General features: G+C 31.2%; 3 protein-coding genes across 4 annotated transcripts in view; 1 reads left to right on the top strand and 2 right to left on the bottom strand.

Annotated features, from left to right (window-relative positions):
• LOC108775622 (ankyrin repeat domain-containing protein 39) overlaps window positions 1-12776 on the bottom strand; it is a 14524-nt gene extending 1748 nt beyond the window's left edge. The window contains exons 1-2 of the mRNA XM_018542042.1: window positions 12510-12776; window positions 293-420 (exon numbers count right to left, since the gene is read on the bottom strand). Coding sequence (XP_018397544.1) covers window positions 293-398 — 106 coding nt within the window. The 5' untranslated portion in view covers window positions 399-420; window positions 12510-12776. The remainder of the gene's footprint in view (window positions 1-292; window positions 421-12509) is intronic.
• LOC108775624 (uncharacterized) lies at window positions 1689-11138 on the bottom strand. The gene is made up of 3 exons (XM_018542043.1): window positions 11067-11138; window positions 4217-4466; window positions 1689-2286 (listed from the first exon to the last, which is right to left on the bottom strand). The coding sequence occupies exons 2-3, from the start codon at window positions 4422-4424 to the stop codon at window positions 2183-2185; spliced, it is 312 nt and encodes a 103-aa protein (XP_018397545.1). The 5' UTR covers window positions 4425-4466; window positions 11067-11138; the 3' UTR covers window positions 1689-2182.
• A 3704-nt stretch (window positions 12777-16480) lies between the features above and the next one.
• On the top strand, window positions 16481-20059 carry Rab14 (RAS oncogene family member Rab14). 2 transcript variants are annotated; one of them, XM_018542036.1, is made up of 7 exons: window positions 16481-16753; window positions 17880-17992; window positions 18822-18948; window positions 19020-19137; window positions 19253-19371; window positions 19453-19521; window positions 19664-20059. In XM_018542036.1, the coding sequence occupies exons 2-7, from the start codon at window positions 17887-17889 to the stop codon at window positions 19779-19781; spliced, it is 657 nt and encodes a 218-aa protein (XP_018397538.1). In that variant the 5' UTR covers window positions 16481-16753; window positions 17880-17886; the 3' UTR covers window positions 19782-20059. The 2 variants fall into 2 exon arrangements, with proteins under 2 accessions (XP_018397538.1, XP_018397539.1); XM_018542037.1 differs by lacking the exon at window positions 16481-16753 and adding an exon at window positions 16810-16873.
• Window positions 20060-21175: the final 1116 nt, after the last annotated feature.

The raw sequence follows: 21175 nt of genomic DNA on the forward strand, positions 1-21175 counted from the left end.
CTCTCTCTCTCTCTCTCTCTCTCTCTCTCTGCATTTTCTTGCTATAATTCAAAAAATTCGAGATTCAGATCTGAAAGATCCGGATATCCGTTTCAATTGGATATTTTATCTCGGATCTATCTCTGCCTCGAATATCCGGATACCCGGAGATTCAAGCTAAATCGTCAACACTAGTATGATCATCCAGTTTATTTGAAATCTTGTTGTTTCATATATAATGCTTCATCATTTACAGTCCATCTTATTCCAAATAAATGTCTGTATTAGCAACGTCTGTATCACTTTCATTTACCTGCTGTCCAAAGCCCGCGTTCGAAATAAAGTTCGTCTATATTCTGACAGACATTGTACCGCGAAGCTCCTTCGCAACACATTTTGTGGTCACAAGAGTGCTCCATTGTTCATTCTATCTGCAAATAACTGTTAAAAATCCTATATTAAATTTGATTAACCGAAATATATCTGAAGAGAAAAATATCGCTTCGATTTCGGAGGTAAGATGTTTCGGAATGTATAAATCGTACGATATATACGAGTACAGACTTCGATATTTATTTATTTCTCATAATTTGCAACACAAACAAGCACGTACAACATTCAATTATACGTTGAGTATAAGCCTGTGTATAACTGCCGTTCATACAAAATCAGCTTCACATATGAAAGAGATTATTAGCTATAATATATATATAAACATCACGAGTAGCTTAGCGCAAACACTGCTTGTACCAACTATTCAGACTATTATGCTAAATACTTTCGTTCCCGTCACCTTCTATAACTTTTGATTTTCTTACTTATGAATAAACTAATATATAATTGTCACACTATGAGTTAACGAGATTGCTTTTAATATAATTTCATTCAATAGATCATTCCATTCTTAACGAGAACAGGAAACATCGATTGCAATAATCTTTTAGATTGGCGTTTATAATCTGCAATAAAATCTTTGGATCTCGACATTTATATTTGCAATAAGAGTAACAAAACGTCATCAACTTTTCTTCTAAACAGTTTTACATCCTTAAACTCTCTGGACCACGATCGATCCGGAGGAACAATATCTCGCGTGTAACAATAAATAATTATTGTTAAAATATTATTATCATATAATATAATTATAATAAAAATAATTATTATATTATAATTATAATTAATTGTGTTATTATAATATAATATTTATTATATTATTATTATTGTTAAATCTTCTATTAAAGCACATGGTGGGAAAAGACATTACAGACGCCATTTAGGTAATAGTACGCTATATAAAGATGAAATGTGTGTATGTGTAAATAGTATTTGCACTATAATATCATTCTTCACAATTATAAATATTAAAACAGTTTAAAGCCAATATGGGCCAACTTTATGCAATCTAAACGTTGCACCAATTTAACCCAATCTGGATGCTATGAGAATCACGTCACAGACCCTCGATAAAACATTAAAAAACCCATTTTCCACGCAACGAGGTAAAAATATCACAAATCAATATATAATTAATACCTTAGTATTACATATAACGAATATGATGCAATCAATACATGCTCCTTTGGTCTAACGAAATTTCCGCAACCGTTGGTTATTATTATCCGCAACGTAATTATTTTGCACGTTTCAGAAGTGTTTACGTGGTTCACAATCTCCGGGACCACACTCCCCCTCCCCCCCCCCCATCTTATCATGATTATACAATTTTACAGCGTCATTTTCAAAGTCATAAAAGGAGGAACTCATCATTACCACGGTACACAATATACACATCGATGAGAATTGATTCGTGTGATTTCGCACAACAAAAATTAAAATTTCCTAAGAAAATATGGCATATGTTTATTTTTTGATTATTCTAACGAAAAGCTGCACTTCAGTACATATCAATATCCAATTTTACAAAGTACAATTGATCATCCTCAAAAAAACAAAGCCTTTTTAATTGGTCCGCACATATGTATATATCTAACTCAACTTTCCCCGAGGCGCAGTTACAAACGTAATTTCCGCAAACACTTATCATATTCCAAAATATAAAAATAGATACGGAGAAAAACAAAGTGACATAAGTCAAACAAGTGACGACATAAATCTCATCGATTCATTAATACTAATTTCTATAGTTTGATTCATAAAGATACATATATATGATGCGCTTGCAGTAAGGTCCATTTTTAAAGCGTTAACAATCCCGCTGCAGTGTCCAAAGTACCTCGGCTTCTCCGGTACTACAAATAACTCGATAGCCGAGCTCAGCTAGAGCATTTATGATGGAGAATGGTGTGCCTGAAATCAATTTTACAACGTAAATTCCTAAAGAATGTCCTAAGAAGGAACTAACATTATTACTATTTAGATCCACGGCTGATTTATCCAAAATTTTTATAAATTATTATATTTATTTTAACAACATAGTATCTTATGATAATATTAGTAACACTTGTAGCTATGACAAAAGATTAGCCCCGAAAACGATCCAAGAATCCCAATGATACAAGTATCACAAATCTATTTAAACGCGTGTTTAAAAGAATTTTTCCACAAATATCGTCAAATCGAATGTAATGTTTATTAAATGTATATTTCAATCATAGGTATTGTATTTTTTATTAACAAGTTACATTGCATTACTGTTAATACTGTTAATTTATATGAAAACGTTAACTCTTTAATTGCATGCTTTCTTGAACTGACAAAATAAAAATAAAATTAAACATACACAACAATCGCAACATAATCTGTTTTAACTTATTATTTTTACGTTGACTGCATTCAGCAGAGAAAATTAATCAATTAGCACTTAGTGATTCTTTAATGGTTGGTTCTTATATTTAGTTCTTCGCTGAATCTAAGTGTAAGAGCCAATCATATTATTAAAAGATCACTAAATGCTAAACTGATTAGTTTTTTTCTGCTCAAAGGAGCCGTTAACCAGCATAAAATAATGGCTACGATCAGCAAAAAAAAAACAGCTTTGCAATTATTGTAACATTCTTTAAAATGACTGTTTTATATATTTACAATCAATGAGAATAATAGATAAGAATCAATCGTACTATGCTGCGTTCGGAAATATCACTCGAGTACCCCCGTGTATCGTCTTATCCTTGTTTAACATTGAATGAATAACAAGGATAAGACGGGGGTACTCGAGTGATATTTCCGAACGCAGCATTAATAGTACATTGTGTAAAGGCCTCTGTACACGGTCAGTAATACTGTCAGTATCAACGAATACTGAAAATATTATTGATTGTGTGTGGTTAATATTAATGGATTGACGTAGAATACTGACGATGATTTGGATTTAAATACATGCTTTTTCCTTAAGATCCATGTCGCCATAGATAATAATATACGTCAAATCACGTCAAACTGAAGTGAAATATTATCAATATTACCTGATCGTATAAGATTATAAAAACTAATGTATACTGTCAGTAATACTGATCAGTAATACTGACTCAGTATTATTGACCGTGTAGGGAGGCCTTAACGCGTGGGGGCTAGTGTTATGGCGCGAAGGGCGCGAAAGCACGAACGAAGCGAGTGCGTATTCGCGCCCGTTCCGCGCTATAAACAATATACCCCCACTAGTTACTCATAATATTTTTTGTCACGCGTACGCGTGATAAAAAAAATCTTACAATACTTGGAAAGCTGCTTTTTCTGCTGACATTGTTAGCTGTATTAACCTTATGTAACTTAATTTCAATTAGCAACTAGTTTGAAATCGTTTGCAATTTTGCTTAAATTTTTTGTTAGAGAATTTTTCACAATTGATTGTGAATTGTTTCTTCTTTTATAAATTATTGACATGATTACTGTGTATATCGATTAGTCGATTACTGTATCAAAAACCTAAAATTAAGGACTTTCTTTAATAACTTCATACAATTATATATCTAATGCGTTTTTACTTCATGTATTCTTACAAGATCATAATTTAAAAAATCGCGGATAATTGTACAAATCATTCAAATTTCATGCATTTGCTATTTTTTTAGCCGGTAATACTATATAATTAACAGAAATTTCATATTCTTCTTGAGTAAGTACTGCTATCTCTGATGAACAAGTATGCATGTATTTGCAGAGTTAACGTTTGCGCGCAAATAAAAATTGCATCGTAGGCGAGAAACCTTGAATTTTTTTTCGGGACTTTAGAGAATGGTCCGTGCAATTCTTGATCTCGTCAAAATTCTAAGTCATTAACCTTTAAGCATAATTCCGTTCACGACATTCGTGCTACAGGGGGACAGCGGAAAGCGACAGCGTAAGGCCGATACCTCCTTCGGTGGCAAACCGAAAACCGCGCTATCGGCCGCGAACGGTGATGCTTTTACACCGACGTAATAGAAAATGTCGTCGTCCTCGTCGACGGGGGTGGTGTCTTGCTTTTTGGAATCGGTTGTCGTTGCCATTGTCGCGCTAAAAGTATTGTTATACCTCGTTGTGCTTTACTTCTAGAAGAAAAGCAAACGTGACGCACGTGAGTGACGATCGGAGCCGTTTATCTCGAAAGTGATGCAAGAATCACCCCTTCGAGCTTCTTTATTCGATTTAATAGAAAATTCAGAAAACATCTGCGCGATCACAAGATGCTTTTATTAAGACTTCTGTCCGCGTAATATTTTCTCCCTTCAAATACAGTTATCGCAATGATCAACCAGAATAACGAAAGCTTTTCTCTGAGTTTCCGTTAAATCTGATATAAAAATGCGACTGATTTTCAAGTTACTTTAAAAATATAATATCTATACACAGCTTCAGAATTCGTATTCATCAATAAAGAAATAAATAAAACAAAATAAATAAAGTTCATATAGACCAGTATTCATAGTCAGTTCTTATATTAAAAACCATCTTAGTTCTGGCTTGTCACAAGCCAATCAAAGGGCCGCATTAGCGTCCTACGACATTGTGTCTTGAAATAAGAATCGACTATGAATACTGTGTACCATAAGTAAAAAAATTAAAGTATTTCCTAGATAATAGAAAAATTCTAAATTGGTTTTCTAACATCTTACAATTAGGGAGAATACAATTTTAAGAGCTAGTTATCTTACGTCTATTAAGCTGACACAGCCACTTTAGTACAATCGATTGAATCCTATACAGAAATTTAGTGTTTTTTTGTTGCTAATTTGTTGCTCAACTTCTTTTTTGTCGCTCCAGCCAATTCCAAGAAAACAATGGCTGTGCTAACTTAAGAATAAAATTAGCATAGCCATTAAAAAAAATTTTTTTTAATCAAAAAATCATACATATTTTTGCTGCTAATTTGTTGCTCAGTTCTCGATTTTGTTGCTCCACCCCAGACCCTTGAAAACCACCCCTAGTCACCCCGCGCCAGCACAATACGTCCAAAATTGAGATATCTCGATTGATTCCTTGTCTTTGATTAGAGGTAGAAAATGGTGCAAGATATGACGATCTTAAAGTTTGTCGATTTTTTCTAAGTTGTATAATTCGTACGATATGAAACAATAAACCATTTTTTGTCAACAGTATAATTTTTATTCATCACTGCAAAAAATTTATAAATTCGATTTTTCCTAAATTAAAATATTTATAGTGTGAATTTCGCCATTCTAATATCATATGTGAAGCAACGAAATCAGAGGATCGTAATCAATCGAGATATCTCAATAATTTTCAGTTTGGACGTATTGTGCTTGCACGGAGTGACTAAAAGGGTTTTCGACAGTGGGGGGTAGAGCAACACAATGAACAACAAATTAGAAACAAATTAGCACTAAAAATATGTATGATTTTTAAAATTTTTTTTTATATTTTTTAATGGCTGTGCTAACTTTATTCTTAAGTTAGTATTTTCATTATTTTCTTGGAATTAACTGGAGTAACAAAATCAAGAGTTGAGCAACAAATTAGCAACAAAAAAACACTAAATTTCTGTGTAGGTTTCATTCGATTGTGCTAAAGTGGCTCTATCAGCTTAATAGACATAATTGTCTTATACAAGAAACGAAATATCTGTCCTAAGAAGATATTAAAATGTGATTCATAAAGTCACTTTCACGATAAATAGCACATTCCGATCGAATGAAACGTGAAGCTGATAGGATAACGTGATATTTCATATCTTCAATAGAAAACAAACAATTAGGAGGATTGGAAATATTGGAAGAAATGATAACGAAAGATAGCACAAAATAGTTACTCAAATTTTATCAGAGTAATAAGTACTTTAAATGAAATGAAGACTTGATAACAAATCATAATCACAATTTTTTCCTATTGACTTCTCTTGTTAAGTATCTCTATGAGTATATTGCTTCAAATATTGCAGATAATTTCTAAATAAATATTTTCTATTGAAAGAATAACATTAACACTTATAAATATACATATGTATATGCAAATAATAATGCTAAGAATTTTCTACACCAATTCACATATTTTCCAATAATGCATAAAATTCTGAGTTAAAAAATATTGCTAAAGTTTTCTGCAATATCAGATGATATTAAATATATATTTTGCAAATAATCTGAAAATTCTAAAATAAAAATATGTATATTTGGTCTAAATGTGTGCGGTTAATAATAAACGTATCGCACACATACATACGTATCATACATAAAAGACTACCTTTAAGTATACATATATTTAAATATTGTTTTAAAGTTATTAAATTTAAATTATTTATTCTGTTAAAAATATAAACGTTTTTCATGTTTTTTTGTCACATCATATAATTCTCATTTTATACATTAAAAATAGAAGTCCATTGAACATTTATCACGCATTATATGATGTAAAAAATTCCATTTGTAAAGTTAATTCAGAACTTTATGTGCATTGGAACATACGTAGGCTGCTGGAAAAGTTTCTGCAAACGATATGAAAAAAAAAAAACATGTAAAATTCGGTAAAAGTAAAGTCATTTGCATGTTTTTTTTCATATCGTTTGCAGAAACTTCTCCAGCAGCCTACATATATGAATTGCTTAAGCTGCAATATATATTTTAATGTTATTAATTGCTATGGTGCAGAAAACAAGTTGTTACATAAGTACATGTGCAAAATGTAACAGAGCTTTTGAAGAAAATGATAATCATCTATCGTGATATGCATATGTAGCATTTAATAAATATAATGTAAAACATATGATATCAATTATTCTACCCAAGAAAATGTTTTCGTTCTTCATCAATATAATATTTTCTTCCAAGAATATATAATCATACAGATTCTGTAATCTTTCCTTTTTTATATTCCTCTTTCATATCCCGCTTACATATTCGGTTTTTTTTTCATATTCATGTACATAAAAGTGGACATATGCGCGCAATTAATATAGGGTAAAAAAACAAACGCAAAATAAAAGATGCGCGTAATCTAGTAAATACGAAATCTAGTGCAAAAATAGTCCCAGAGAAAATATTGCGTTTACTAGGATTAGAAAATTAGAGTCCGGGAAAAAATAAAAAGAAGAAATTGTAGCTTTTACTTAATTATATTGTGTGTCTTTCAACAAGCGACACAGTACAACACAGTGATCATCTCATCCTTGTTTAACATTGGCAAACAAAGATACTGATACATTGTGTCACACCGTGTCATCTGTGTCACGGAAGGCACCCATTATGCAAAGTATTGCAAAGTATTGTAAAAAATTATCATTCTTTCTTTATTCCATTCAATTAATTGTTTCTCATGCTCTTTTTTTAAAATGCACTATATTTCATGCACCCACTTCACTTGTCTGGTTAAATCATATGGGTTTGTCAAATTTAGTTGTTCGGTTGTTATCTGTCCATGTGACATTCAATAAACGAGGATATTCATGAGATTTTAAATAACTTTGAAATTTTAGACACAAAGGAGATAATATATTGGATAGCCTCTGCTGAATATATAAAATGGGATTTCTTTCATTTTGCTTTCCCAATACTTCTACTTTTAAAAATGTGTGGGCAGTCATACGCATCTAACAGTCAACTTATCTTCGTGACTTATATATAATAAAATATTAGCCTAATTCAAACACCTCTGAGTAATACATCTGGCATTCACATATAGTATACGTAAAGATCTCCTTATATACGCGCGTGCGTATATATCGTGTGCGCTGTGAACGCTGTGTGCGCTCTAAGTGCTGTGTGTGCGTGTGTACAAGGTGTCCAGAAATTCTAGGCTTACTGCAACATAAAACTTCGTAAAAAAATTAAGTAATAAAAGTGCAAACTATTTTTTTCCGTAAAAAGTAATTTTTTAACCCTTTGAAGCATACATTTTTCTTTACACGGAAAACGCCTGAAATTTGTTACTCGGAGGTTTTTGGGATCGCTGATTATGAATCTGAATTCCATTTTCAGAAATTCAAAATGGCGGATCCAATATGGCCGACGATTTTCTAAAAATTGCACAATTTCGCTTGAAATGTATTACTCGGGGGTTTTTGAAGTCGCTCATTACGAATCTGAATTCCATTTTGAGAAATTCAAAATGGCGGATCCAATATGGCCGACGATTTTCTAAAAATTGCACAATTTTCTTGAAATGTGTTACTCGGAGGTTTTTGGGGATGCTGATTACGAATCTGAAGTCCGTTTTCAGAAATGCAAAATGGCGGATCCAATATGGTGGACGATTTTTCAAAAAATTGCCTATTTTTTCATCTTAGTCTTTATCTTACGCATAATCGACATTATAACAAAAAAAAATAAAATAAAATAAAAATAAATATTTATGGAAAGAAACTTTCAGAAAACAGATTACCGATTCGTAATCAGCGGCCCCAAAAAACCGCAAGTATGATATTTCACGAAAAATCCAGACATTTTTATAAAAATCGTCCGCCATATTTGATCCGCCATTCTGCATTTCTGAAAACGGACTTCAGATTCGTAATCAGCGATCCCAAAAACCCCCGAGTAACAAATTTCAAGCAAAATTGTGCAATTTTTAGAAAATCGTCGGCCATATTGGATCCGCCTTTTTGAATTTCTGAAAACGGACTTCAGATTCGTAATCAGCAACCCAAAAAATCCTTATACCTCAAAGTAACATTTTATTATTTGAAATACATGAGCTAATAATGATTTTTTTTTTGTTATATGTGGTGTTTTTTTGCGTTCCTTTGTTTATAACAATGCCTTATTGCTAAAATTATATACATTAGGTCATTTCTTTTGTTTATCCAAGGTCTTGGTACCATGGATTAAAAAGATTTATCATTTTTTATAAAAAAATAACTCGTGTACATTCGAAAATGTACGAAACAATATGTGATCAATACTACTGACCACCGTGCTGCTAAGGGTTAAGTATGTATTAACTTTAAAGTTTGACTAACAATAAGCGTTAGTTAAAAAGCTATCTGTTCATGTGACAGCGTGCATGCTGCAGCAGCAATGTTTTGTTTGGTATCTAATACCAATGCACGGATAGATAACTTTTTAACCAACGCTTATGATTAGTCAAACTTTAAATGTTTATATGGTTTTTACTTAAAAATCTACTTTATAGGAAAAAATGGCATCTACTTTTATTACTTAATTTTTCATACCGCAGTAAGATTACCCTCATATTTTTGGACACTCTGTATATTGAATATATGCATATATATGTATATATATATATTTATATATACAAGGTATTCCATAAAGATCAGAACAACGTTCAAGGGGCGAGATTCCTAAGTTATTTTAAGACGAAAATTCAAATACTAAAATGTCAAAGCTATAATAGTTCTTTGAATTAAAGTTAGCGAATTATACTGCCTAAAATTTACGTATTCGAATATAGTACAATATGCAAAATGCTAAAAATAAAAGTTAATTATTGCCTCTTATAAATATCGATATAAAGATTATGCGAAAATACAATTACTGATATCTTTAATTATTGATATTGATTGATATTTATGTTAAAAACAAATTTCTCGTCAGTTTGGTGTTAGAAGTTTCGTTTCTCTCAGGAATCTCTTAAACGTTGTTTCGGTCTTTAACAGAGAGTGACATTTCATAAGCTTGTTTATTTAAATTTCAATGAAACTTCAAGATAGTCATGTTTCTTTCTCTATTTTTTATTTAATTCTTCGCAGCGACAAGAATATCTGTGAATGTCAATATGATGTTATTTTTATTAAACTCGCCAAATGTATTGTCATTTTCTGTATTAACATACTCATATCAATCAATTCTCTTACATAGTATCTATGTAGTTTAGTATTTAATTAATTTTGTTATTAAACTTCTTTATTGTATTTATTTTCCAGAGGAATTAATAGTAGTTATCCATTCCAAAAGTACCAATAATGATTCAATGCGTGCATGCTGCTAATTTCAGTGCAACATGCTGTCCCTGAATTAATATTAATGTATGCACATGCTATGAACAACTTGTTTACATTGCGAGAGTTAAGATTATTAAATCAGATTAGATAATGAAGTAGGTGAGCTTTATCTTAGAAGCATTAGAATGGTTGTGCCTAATGAATATCACACTATGCAATGTTAGGTGCTCTTAAAGCAGCAGTATATTTCGAGCCATACCAGCTTTTTTTACAACAGTATCAGGTTCAGGTTCTGAGAATTCTTTTCTCATAGTCCACATGTACTCATTATAATCCTGCTTAATGCTAGTACTGGATGATGCGACGACTTTGTAACCGAGTACCTCTAAAGCAGTCAATATTATGCAAGGATGTTGCAAATATACTATCGTCGAGTCGTCGCAATATCCTATAGAGGAGAACCGACTCAACTGCTCTATGTCAGCCGCTATAACATAATTGAATATTACTTGCACCTAAAAAATTGTTGATTTATTACACCTGCAATATTTCTAGCTACATTGTCCCCTCTAATCTTGAAAGCTGTGTCAATTTACTCGAAGTACCTATATGTTATTTCACTATCTTGTAATGCTATTTTTATTATACATGTGTAGAAAGATTACAAAAGAAACATTAGATAGAATTTTCAAAATGACTTACAAATCATGGCGCATTTTATCTAGTTGAAAAGTTTAAAAAAGCAAAAAGTATAAGCATACATATTTGCGTAAGAGCAAATATACAGGAGTCTTCGTACCTTTAAGACCTGACACTAAAACCCTCCAGGGATATTTATGACTGTACGACGCTAAGTTGCCACGTACTAGAATGTATGGCATCTGTAATAGTCAGCTAAAACAATCTGTAATAGATGATATCCTTTGGATATAACACTATTTATCTCTAAATATGTAGCACATATTTAGAGATAAATAGTGTTAAACCTCTTTACAGCTAATCTGATATTATGATATGAGAATTATTCCTGTGTGTTAATTGGTGTACTTGGTACTTTGGAACACACCTACCAAAATTTTATCTTATCAATGTAACTAATAAATTGAATGTTGTAAATATTAGACAGGGTCCAGAGAGCTTAGATAGATTGTCACATCATTCAAACAACTATATAGTTATTGCAAAATCATGTTATATATCTTATTGCAAAATCAGACCAATCATACTTATCAATCAATGTTACACAAAACTAAAATGTTTAAAACAATTTAAAAAATAATAAACTGAATATACTAAAGGCTATACTCACATCAGATAGATTTTGATCAATAAGAATGAAAAATATCCAGATATTTCTAGAATATAATTGACTAATACTATATTTCAAAACATTGATGGAGTTCATAGACTATAGATTATAAGTCTGTTCTTTATTCATGTATTATTACCTGAATTAGTATACATGATATAAGTTGAAGCAAAAAAAATAAATATTTGTTTCACTTCAATTTATTGTACCATATATACCAGTTCAGGTAGTACAGGAATAAGGAACAAGGCCTATAACAGAATGTATGTACTATACTAAAACATACTAGAATGTATTATGACCATAATGCAGTTCGTTCAACTTCTATTTTATCAATGTTTACTAAAACTTATTACGAAAGTAAGAAGAGCTCTATGTAAAAGACTGACCTGTATAGTTAATTTGATTCTAATTTTATAATTGTTAAATGATTTTTTGAATTCATTAAAAATATGGAATTTGATCTCTAAATACATGGTAAAGTAAAAAAATTGAAATATATAAAATGGTACAATTTTGATATACAAATGGACTATCTTTCTATAATTTTGCATGATACACATATAATTGATTATAGAGATAATTATTTATTTGTGTATAGATTAGAAAAAATTTCGTACATTTTGACATTTTTAGTTTGTCACATATTTAAAAGGCATTTGATATATACAAAAATAGGATTAGGCTATGTTGCTCTCCTTATTTTTATATATAATTATATACTACATCTTTTTCGTATAAACAATTAAGTAAACAAGGAGAGATAAATCGAAAGGATTACGAATCAGTATTTCACAAGAAAAAAGTATTTAATAAATCTGAATGCTATTCTATCATAAGTGGCTCGAAAAAGTTTATTTTACTCGACACATGCGTCGTACAAATTTTCATAATTGATGTATATATCGACATATATTGATATATGACTCTTACCGATATGCGAAGAGCGATAAAAAGGGCGGAGAACTCCGAAGAGGCTTGTACAACTTTATATGCCTTTTCAGCGATAATTCGAAGTCTATCACGGCCTTGATATCGATTATCCTAATTTCCTGCTTTCTGTTTTCTATCTAAATATATGTACTATTTTACATGAAAATCAATTTTACGCGTTTGGATTTACAATAAATTGGAATGAACACGAAAGTGTACACTACGATAACTGACGCTGACTACGCAGTACAGCAGTACTCAGCTATACCACAGTATACTCCATTAAGTGTTGTTCATAAACACAAGGAACAACTAGACACGAAACATTACTTGAAATTACGAACGAAAAAGAAAAGCATTAAGGGTCGACAGGAGTAGAGACCCTATACCAGAGTCTGGACACGAGAGAGACAATTTCTGATTGGTCTGTTGTTAGTGGCAACTCCCGCTCTAATTCAAACGTCGATAACCTTATAAATTCATATAGGATAGAAATGTATACATACATAAACTTTTAGAACATTTTTATTTTTTTAACGAATATTAACTAACTTCACAAAAAAGTGAATTGTTTGTCGGTACCCGCAATCTTCTCGGTTAACATTTTTTACCCATATAACTCATCGTTCAGGATTTTTAGGAAATCTTTTCATTGCATATCCTTTGACAGCTGCATTATTACAATATTACTATTTTTACTATAAATATTTATTTAATGTTATTATTTTTAATATTTAATACATCGACATCGATGATTTAATATTTTTTACGCTGTTAACTTAAATGAAAGAAAATATACAAATATATACATTACATTAAGGTTAGAATTAATAGACGAAGATAGTGTATATATATATTTTTCTCTCTCGTAGCATTTTGCCACAATCGCGCTCGTGTCCAGACTCTGGTATAGGGTCTCTATCTCTAGACAGGGGAGACCCGTGGAGACCTCTAGTTGAAGATGAATTTTTATTCCCAAATTACGGCTAAAATATTGGATGGATCGCGTTTTAATTGTGACATTCGTAATTAGGACATTCGTAATTACACAAATAAGAATACTTACACCATAATAATAGTTTTTTATTGCACTTCGGCACTGTATTGTCTAAATTTTTCTCTATATATATATGTACATACGTTATAAAACTATATCTATTAGATGCAATAGTGAATTAAAATGGCTCTCTGATCACGTGATTTAGACAGCCAATCAAGCCATACCCTTCAATGACGCATCTCTGTTTTCTAGGTCTCTAAGCCCATCACTCCTGTCGACCCTGAAGGGCCTCTTTCACCAACGCCGATTAACTTAATCGACGATTAGTCCATTGGAATTGACCAATCGCATTTATCATTTAGTTTTGACGACAGACGCGATTGGTCAATTCCAATGGACTAATCGTCGATTAACTTAATCGGCGTTGGTGAAAGAGGCCCTAATCCTAAACACAATGCGAGGGAATAGCGATAGCGATTAAGCCTTGTGTCCACGATAGAGACCCTAAAAGGAGAGACTCGTCACGTGACTATGGGTGATTCTGATTGGCTGGGGTGGATCGCACATCTGTGTTCCATGAACATGTACCATAACCTATTCTAATAGAATACGCGTACATGACAGATGACACATGTGTTGCTGTCAGCTTGTGTTGCTTACTGACTAGTAAGTTAATTTATCACATAAAATTAACTGTAATAAAAATAAATCGTTTATCACGTAAAATTTTGAGAAAGGTAATGTACATATACCACGAATAAGCTTCGAATTAATAAACGCTTCATAGTTAAAAATAAGAGAGAGTAATACGAAAGTTAGAGATACCCATTTCATTAATAATATAATTCTCTTGTAAGTTTTGATTTTATACATTTTGGAGATGCTATATATATGTTGTGCAGCGAAATGTTTCAATAAATCCAGTGATGGATATATATTATTCAGATTTCCTCAAGGAAGATCAATATCGGAAAGCATGGATAGATGCTATTTTTGGCGAGAATGCAAGATCCATAGATAATCTGAAATTGTGCGAAGTGAAATATACTTTAACTACAAATTGTATATGGCATGGGCATTGAAAAAAAAGAAAAAATAGCAAGAAATGGGCATATCTAAAAAAAATGTATCTTTTTCGATTTTCTGTTCAACGGGGATTGTTTTTATATGTTAGCAGATGTTACTTCACGTCGTTAGTTTCGGGGTGCAAGGCTGCTTTATTCAAATTTTTTTAAAAACACCGTGATATACATATATATATATATATTTTATACATATTTTATATAAACTTAATTTATTTGAAAGCATTAAAATAAACTAAACATTTTATATAACTTGATTAACTTATGATGAATATAAATAAAAAAAAAATATTTTTCTAGTATCTAAATATTTTTTATTTAGATTATAATATCTTATTAAGTATTTTTATAATATTTATTTACTACAATATGTACGATAAATATTCCATAATATTTATAATAAATATAATCTTTGCAATCTAGGACCACAAAAATAAAAATACATCTTAAAATATTTTATAAATATTGTGTACTGTCTGGATTAGCAAATATTTCGAAGCATCCGTAGCCTTCATATTTTCTTTTTCTTCTTCTTTAAACGGGGAGCACAGACTTTTGCATAACGCATAAAGCATGTGCATAAGGAATTTCATTGGTCCATTTTCTTATGCATGAGTCAATGGACCAATCAAATTCTTTATGTATATGGTTTATGCGTTATGCAAAAGTCTGTGCTCCCCTCTTTAGAATTCAGGTTTCAGCCTTCATACTTTCAACTAGATTGTAATCTATATATGGTACATATATACGCGCGATTTCTGTATTGTGTGATTGGTTACGCCATTGTGAGAGGCTTTTGGGATTGACCAATGAAAACAATCACGATATGTGGCCAGACTCTATCTTCTAGGGACTCTAGTTTTTCGTAGAGAGCCTATAATTAGAGTGACGCCATACGGGTATCACTTGTGATTGGTCCGCCATGTTTTAGCTATTCCTACCAGGAACTGCTCTGCTCTGATTGGTTAGTTTCCAACATTCAATCATAATCTCAGGGTGCTTTCCACCTATCGACACAGGTGACACTGTGTTACACAGTGTTCGGTTTTGAGCATTTCAGCAACGACACAGTGTCACACTGCTCGACACGGCGAATAGATGAGTTTTACAGTGCTGTGTCGCTAGAAGTACCAACCATGACAAAATAAAAGCGTGTTTTGTAGTGGCATCCTGTTAAACTTAAAAGGAACCCTAAATAGCTCGTAAAATTGTGAATACTGTTGTTGAATGTTTTTACATTACTTGAGATTGATTGTATTACACAATACTTGTTAGATTCTCATTTTATGGATAACGAAAGGAGTAAGATTTTTTTTGTTATAGTTGACTATAGAACCATCTATTGGGACTTTATCAAAACATATGTGTTCCAAGGAGCACCCTGACACTGTGTGACTCTGTGTCACAATTTGTGTCGTAGGTGGAAAGCACCCTCAATGGGCGCATTCAACAGTTGAGTGAACGCTCACTATTATTGGTGTATTCTTCTAGATCAAAAATTCTGATTGGATGATCCAAAAGAATACACCAATAACAGCGAGCGCTCACTTAACTGTTGCGTCCACTGAACGCGCCCAATCGCAACAGAGCGCGCAACCCGTAGTGTGATTACGGCTTAAGCGGGGAGCACAGACTTTTGCATAACGCATAAAGCATGTGCATAAGGAATTTCATTGGTCCATTTTCTTATGTATGAGTCAATGGACCAATCAAATTCTTTATGTATATGGTTTATGCGTTATGCAAAAGTCTGTGCTCCCCGCTTTAAAGTGACGTGCAGCGAGCAAAGTTGGCGCGAGTCGCGATTGTCGAGAATCGATTAATCGACTGATTGAATCGAACGATGAGATTGCAGCGCTGCAGCAGATTGATGGAGGGTCGGACGGACGAACAAACTTGAAGCGAGTGACAGGTGGTTTGACGTTTCGCTCGTCGCCATCGTCGCTAGCGACAAGCGCGGCCTGCCATATTGCGCGTAATATTTCGAGGCGAACGTTTGTCCGCGTCGTCGTACAACTGCGTACGACTCGATGACAGAATAACTTCAAAGAGCAACGAGTTTGCGAACCGTCATCCGCACATTCCCTGTTCACACCCCCTCGGTCACGGTCCAACGATCACGACAAGTACCCTTCCACTACACGGTGCCGTTTCACGAGCGTGTGAGTAATCCTCCGCGCGTTGTTGACATCGGAGACTCCTACTACTTCCTAACGCCAGTTGTCATCAGTTCAGTGCAGTTTTGTGATTCAATATTCAACAAAGCAACACGACTGTATCAAGTCAGACTCTTATAGAATTTCTTGCATATCCTCACCATCGTAAAGATCGTACTAATTAGGCGTAACGTAATTATGGGAGTGGGCGGTACAGGTTTATTGTTGACGTTGTTGCCTTGACGCATCCACGTTCAGCTCAAGAAAGCTCTGCCTTTGACGAACGCACGTTTCTTGTCTCCTCGTCAAATTTAATCCAATCTGTCTCGAGAACCGAGTAATCCAATATCGCCCGATTTGCAAATGTCAATTCTGACGAGGATAAATTTTATCCCAGGCTATTCATGAGTTATTAATGTTTAAATTTGTAAACGTTTCTGTGTGTCATTTATTACAAATATCATCAGACACATTGTGTTTTTTTAACTTAGAGAATTTTATATAATATTTTTAAGAGAGTTGAATCTCTTAAGGGATATAATAATAAATTTATTACAAGTTATGTGTTCGTAATATAATTCTAAAATTAATTTTTAAAAACTTTAAATTATTGATAATTCTGATTGATAAAGAAATATAACATTATATCCATTTATATGGAATAGTAAATTAATAAATTGATTTTTCGAATAAAACTTAAATAACATGTAGTAATAGTAATTTCTTTTGTTAGCAAAATTGTATAATTTATTTAAAAAAAATTAATGTATATAATATTACATTTTTTTAATAATCAAGAATAATAATTTAAAGATTTTATTAATTTTTTAATTATATTACAAGTAACTGTTTTAAATTTATTGACTATATGCATTAAGAGATTCTTATCTGATGTTAATATATTTTTATGAGTCTTATCTCATACAAAATAAAAACAAAAGGTTGTAGGATATTTTGTGAAATGTGAGATTAACATAATCCATCTCAGATATCTAACAATAAGTTTATAAGTAAACATTACTAAAAGAACTTTGATAGATTATGAGTTTTAATTTTGTCTCTTACAAAATTATTAATAATAATAGACAGCTGTAAGAAATATAATACTATTTCCTTGAAATCTTTATTACAGGTGCAAAATGTCGACTGGTCCATATAATTATTCTTATATCTTTAAATACATCATTATAGGAGATATGGGAGTAGGCAAGTCATGTCTGCTTCATCAGTTTACAGAAAAAAAATGTAAGTAATTAGGAAAAAATGTAAGTAAAAAGGAAATTATTGAACACACATATATATATATAGTATATAAAATTAGAAGGAAAAATTGTTTTGCTGAATTAGTTTGATGATTTATCATTATTTGTTATGACAATCTGAAAGAATGTGCTGTAATTATGTGCATACATAATTGTATGACTACAGTACATTATGCTGTATGTATGTAGTTATATGTATGTATACAGCATTGTGCATAACATAGATAACATTTATAGTAGCAACAGTGTACTAACTGTCTTAGTTAATATATCTATGATAAAAGGTACTCTTTCAAAGAAAAATTATTAAATGAAAAAAAAATTAAATATGATAAATATTACAAATATAAAATTCTTTAGAGAATTTGGTATTTAATTTTTTTAATATAACCTATCATAAATTGCAGATGTTATGATTTTCATACTTATATGTAGATTTGTATAATTTTTATAAGTTTGTTTTTAAATAAGGATACACACAGTTTGTGTGATTATATTGTATTATACACAATCTAATATTTTTTTAATTTTATTTTCTATTTTAAATATTAATTTTTTTTTTTAATTTATTCCATAAAATAAAATTGTAAATTATTCCTTGACATATCTTGTATTTTATATTTATATAAAAAAATTTTAGCCTGGATCTACAATGCATTTTTAAGCTTATGCCACAAGAAACAGACGAATTACAGTCGATTATTCCCCTCGTATTTGACTGCAATTCCTTACGATTTAAGACTTAAAACATCTATTGAGATCCAGACAAAGAATATACATATATTTTTATATAAATGATTTTGTAAATTTAGTCATGGCGGATTGTCCACATACCATTGGCGTTGAATTTGGGACTAGGATTATAGAAGTAGCAGGACAGAAAATAAAACTGCAAATATGGGACACTGCTGGACAAGAACGATTCAGAGCAGTTACTAGGTAATGATAGTTATTTTTCAGACATGTAAAATTATAAATATGTGTTCTAAAGATAAAATATTTCTTCTTAGATCATATTATCGCGGTGCAGCTGGAGCATTAATGGTGTACGATATTACACGTCGTTCAACTTATAATCATCTCAGTAGCTGGCTGACGGACACAAGAAATTTAACAAATCCGAGCACTGTACGCATATTATTATATTGCCACAACATGATTATAAGTGTTTAATGGAATTAGAAAATTAATTTTTTAATATGTTTTATAATCATATAACAAAAATTAATTAATTATTGTACAGGTCATATTCTTAATTGGTAACAAAAGTGATCTGGAAGGTCAACGTGATGTTACCTACGAAGAAGCAAAGCAGTTTGCTGATGAACATGGTTTAATGTTTGTTGAAGCTAGCGCAAAGACGTGAGTATTTTAAAATATTTAAATAAAACTTTAAATGATTACGTATGAAAATGGATTCGTATATTCTAATTTCTCAAACAGGGGACACAATGTGGAAGAAGCCTTCTTGGAAACTGCAAAGAAAATATTCCAAAGTATACAAGATGGACGGTGAGTTTGATAGTAAATTATGATTATATGGAATAAAAAAGGTATTACATTGAATAAAGCTATCACACGTTGTAAAATATAAATTGTAAACTAATTCATGTCCTGAATAATGTTAATTTAAATACACTTTTTTTCGGTATAGGTTGGACCTAAATGCAGCAGAATCTGGTGTACAACATAATCCGAGTCAACCAGGTCGCACCAGTCTCCAAGGAGTATCTAATGAACAGCAGGGTGGAAAAGACTCCTGCTCCTGTTAGGTCTTATTATTTGTTTGTATATAGATATATTAATTGATCGGTACTATTAATGCATATATGATTTGTACTAAGTGTAGTTGGCAGATTGTCTTGTAGCCTGTATCCTCCCTTTGATAAGAGAAGTCCACTTAAAAAAAAAGAATGAAATATAATTAAAATGTTCTTTTTTTAATTAGCGTCAATTTACGATATTCAATATAATGTTATAAATATACGACACAATGTAGAGACATACGTTGTAAAAATGATTCTGATAATGCTACTAATTTTTGTGATGCGCAGAGAGTCAGTAATTTATTGATGAAATGGCTTTTGTATGATTATTATTGCAATTTATATACTGTTTTCACATAGACGTTTTATATATTTCATGCATTTTTTGTGAAATCAGGTAAAGGAAGAATTTGTTTATAGAATATATTTATAATATAGCTTATATATAGAAGCCAATTAACTTCTCTCATAGGTTCGGCTGAAAATTTCTATTGGAACGACTTAACAGCGAACACAAGCGATGGAATTTACATTCAATTAATTTATATCTGCATGGGAGGATCATATTTGTTGTAATATGCAAGTTTTTGCTTTAAAGGAATTTAATTGTTGAAAATTAACTTAAATTATGAACGGTCAGATTTTTCTTAATCACTTTTTGAACCTGTTTTACTTGATAAGGTATGCACATTTACACATTGCGATTATAATTTCAGTTATCTTGCAAATTTATTATAAGTGGAGAGAGAAAGTAGGGATCAAAAATTTCTTTGTTTTAATTAATATTTAAAAGATACCTCTATTCTTGATGAAACATAATTATGTATACATACATATATGTAAGTTTAATATTGTCTTGTCTGACAAATTAAAGAATTTATTCGTCTTTCGTTTGTGATATCAATCAAAAATCTATTTTTTATTTATAGAATTTAAACTAGCAAATATAGTCATATGTTACTTGAAACTACACAAAACAGTTCTATAGAGCTTGAAATATTTTCATGCATTTTTTCCATGTTTTTTTAAATCTATTTTAGCGGATCTCTAACTTAATGTATGATGCTTTTATGCTTTATATTAGAGAACACAAATTATTTTTCACATCTATTGAGAGATCATATAAAAAAAAATATGTAAAATTATTCAATATTGATAAATTAATTGGTATATTCTTACACATAAATGAAATTATATAACTCAAAGAATGGAAGTAATTTGTTACATGTAACGAAATTACAGTTACAAGTTACTTTTCGGATAACTTTACTGGTAACTGCGTTACTTTTTATTTTTGGTAACTGTAACGATAACTTACATTTTTTTTTTTATAATAAATTTTGTAATTCCTTTTATCGTTACTTGGCACACGCGACTAGACACGATTTGATTGAAATTAT

This window comes from Cyphomyrmex costatus, unplaced genomic scaffold (genome assembly GCF_001594065.2).
Source record: "Cyphomyrmex costatus isolate MS0001 unplaced genomic scaffold, Ccosl1.0 scaffold302, whole genome shotgun sequence".
In the NCBI taxonomy this organism is placed as follows: domain Eukaryota; kingdom Metazoa; phylum Arthropoda; class Insecta; order Hymenoptera; family Formicidae; genus Cyphomyrmex; species Cyphomyrmex costatus.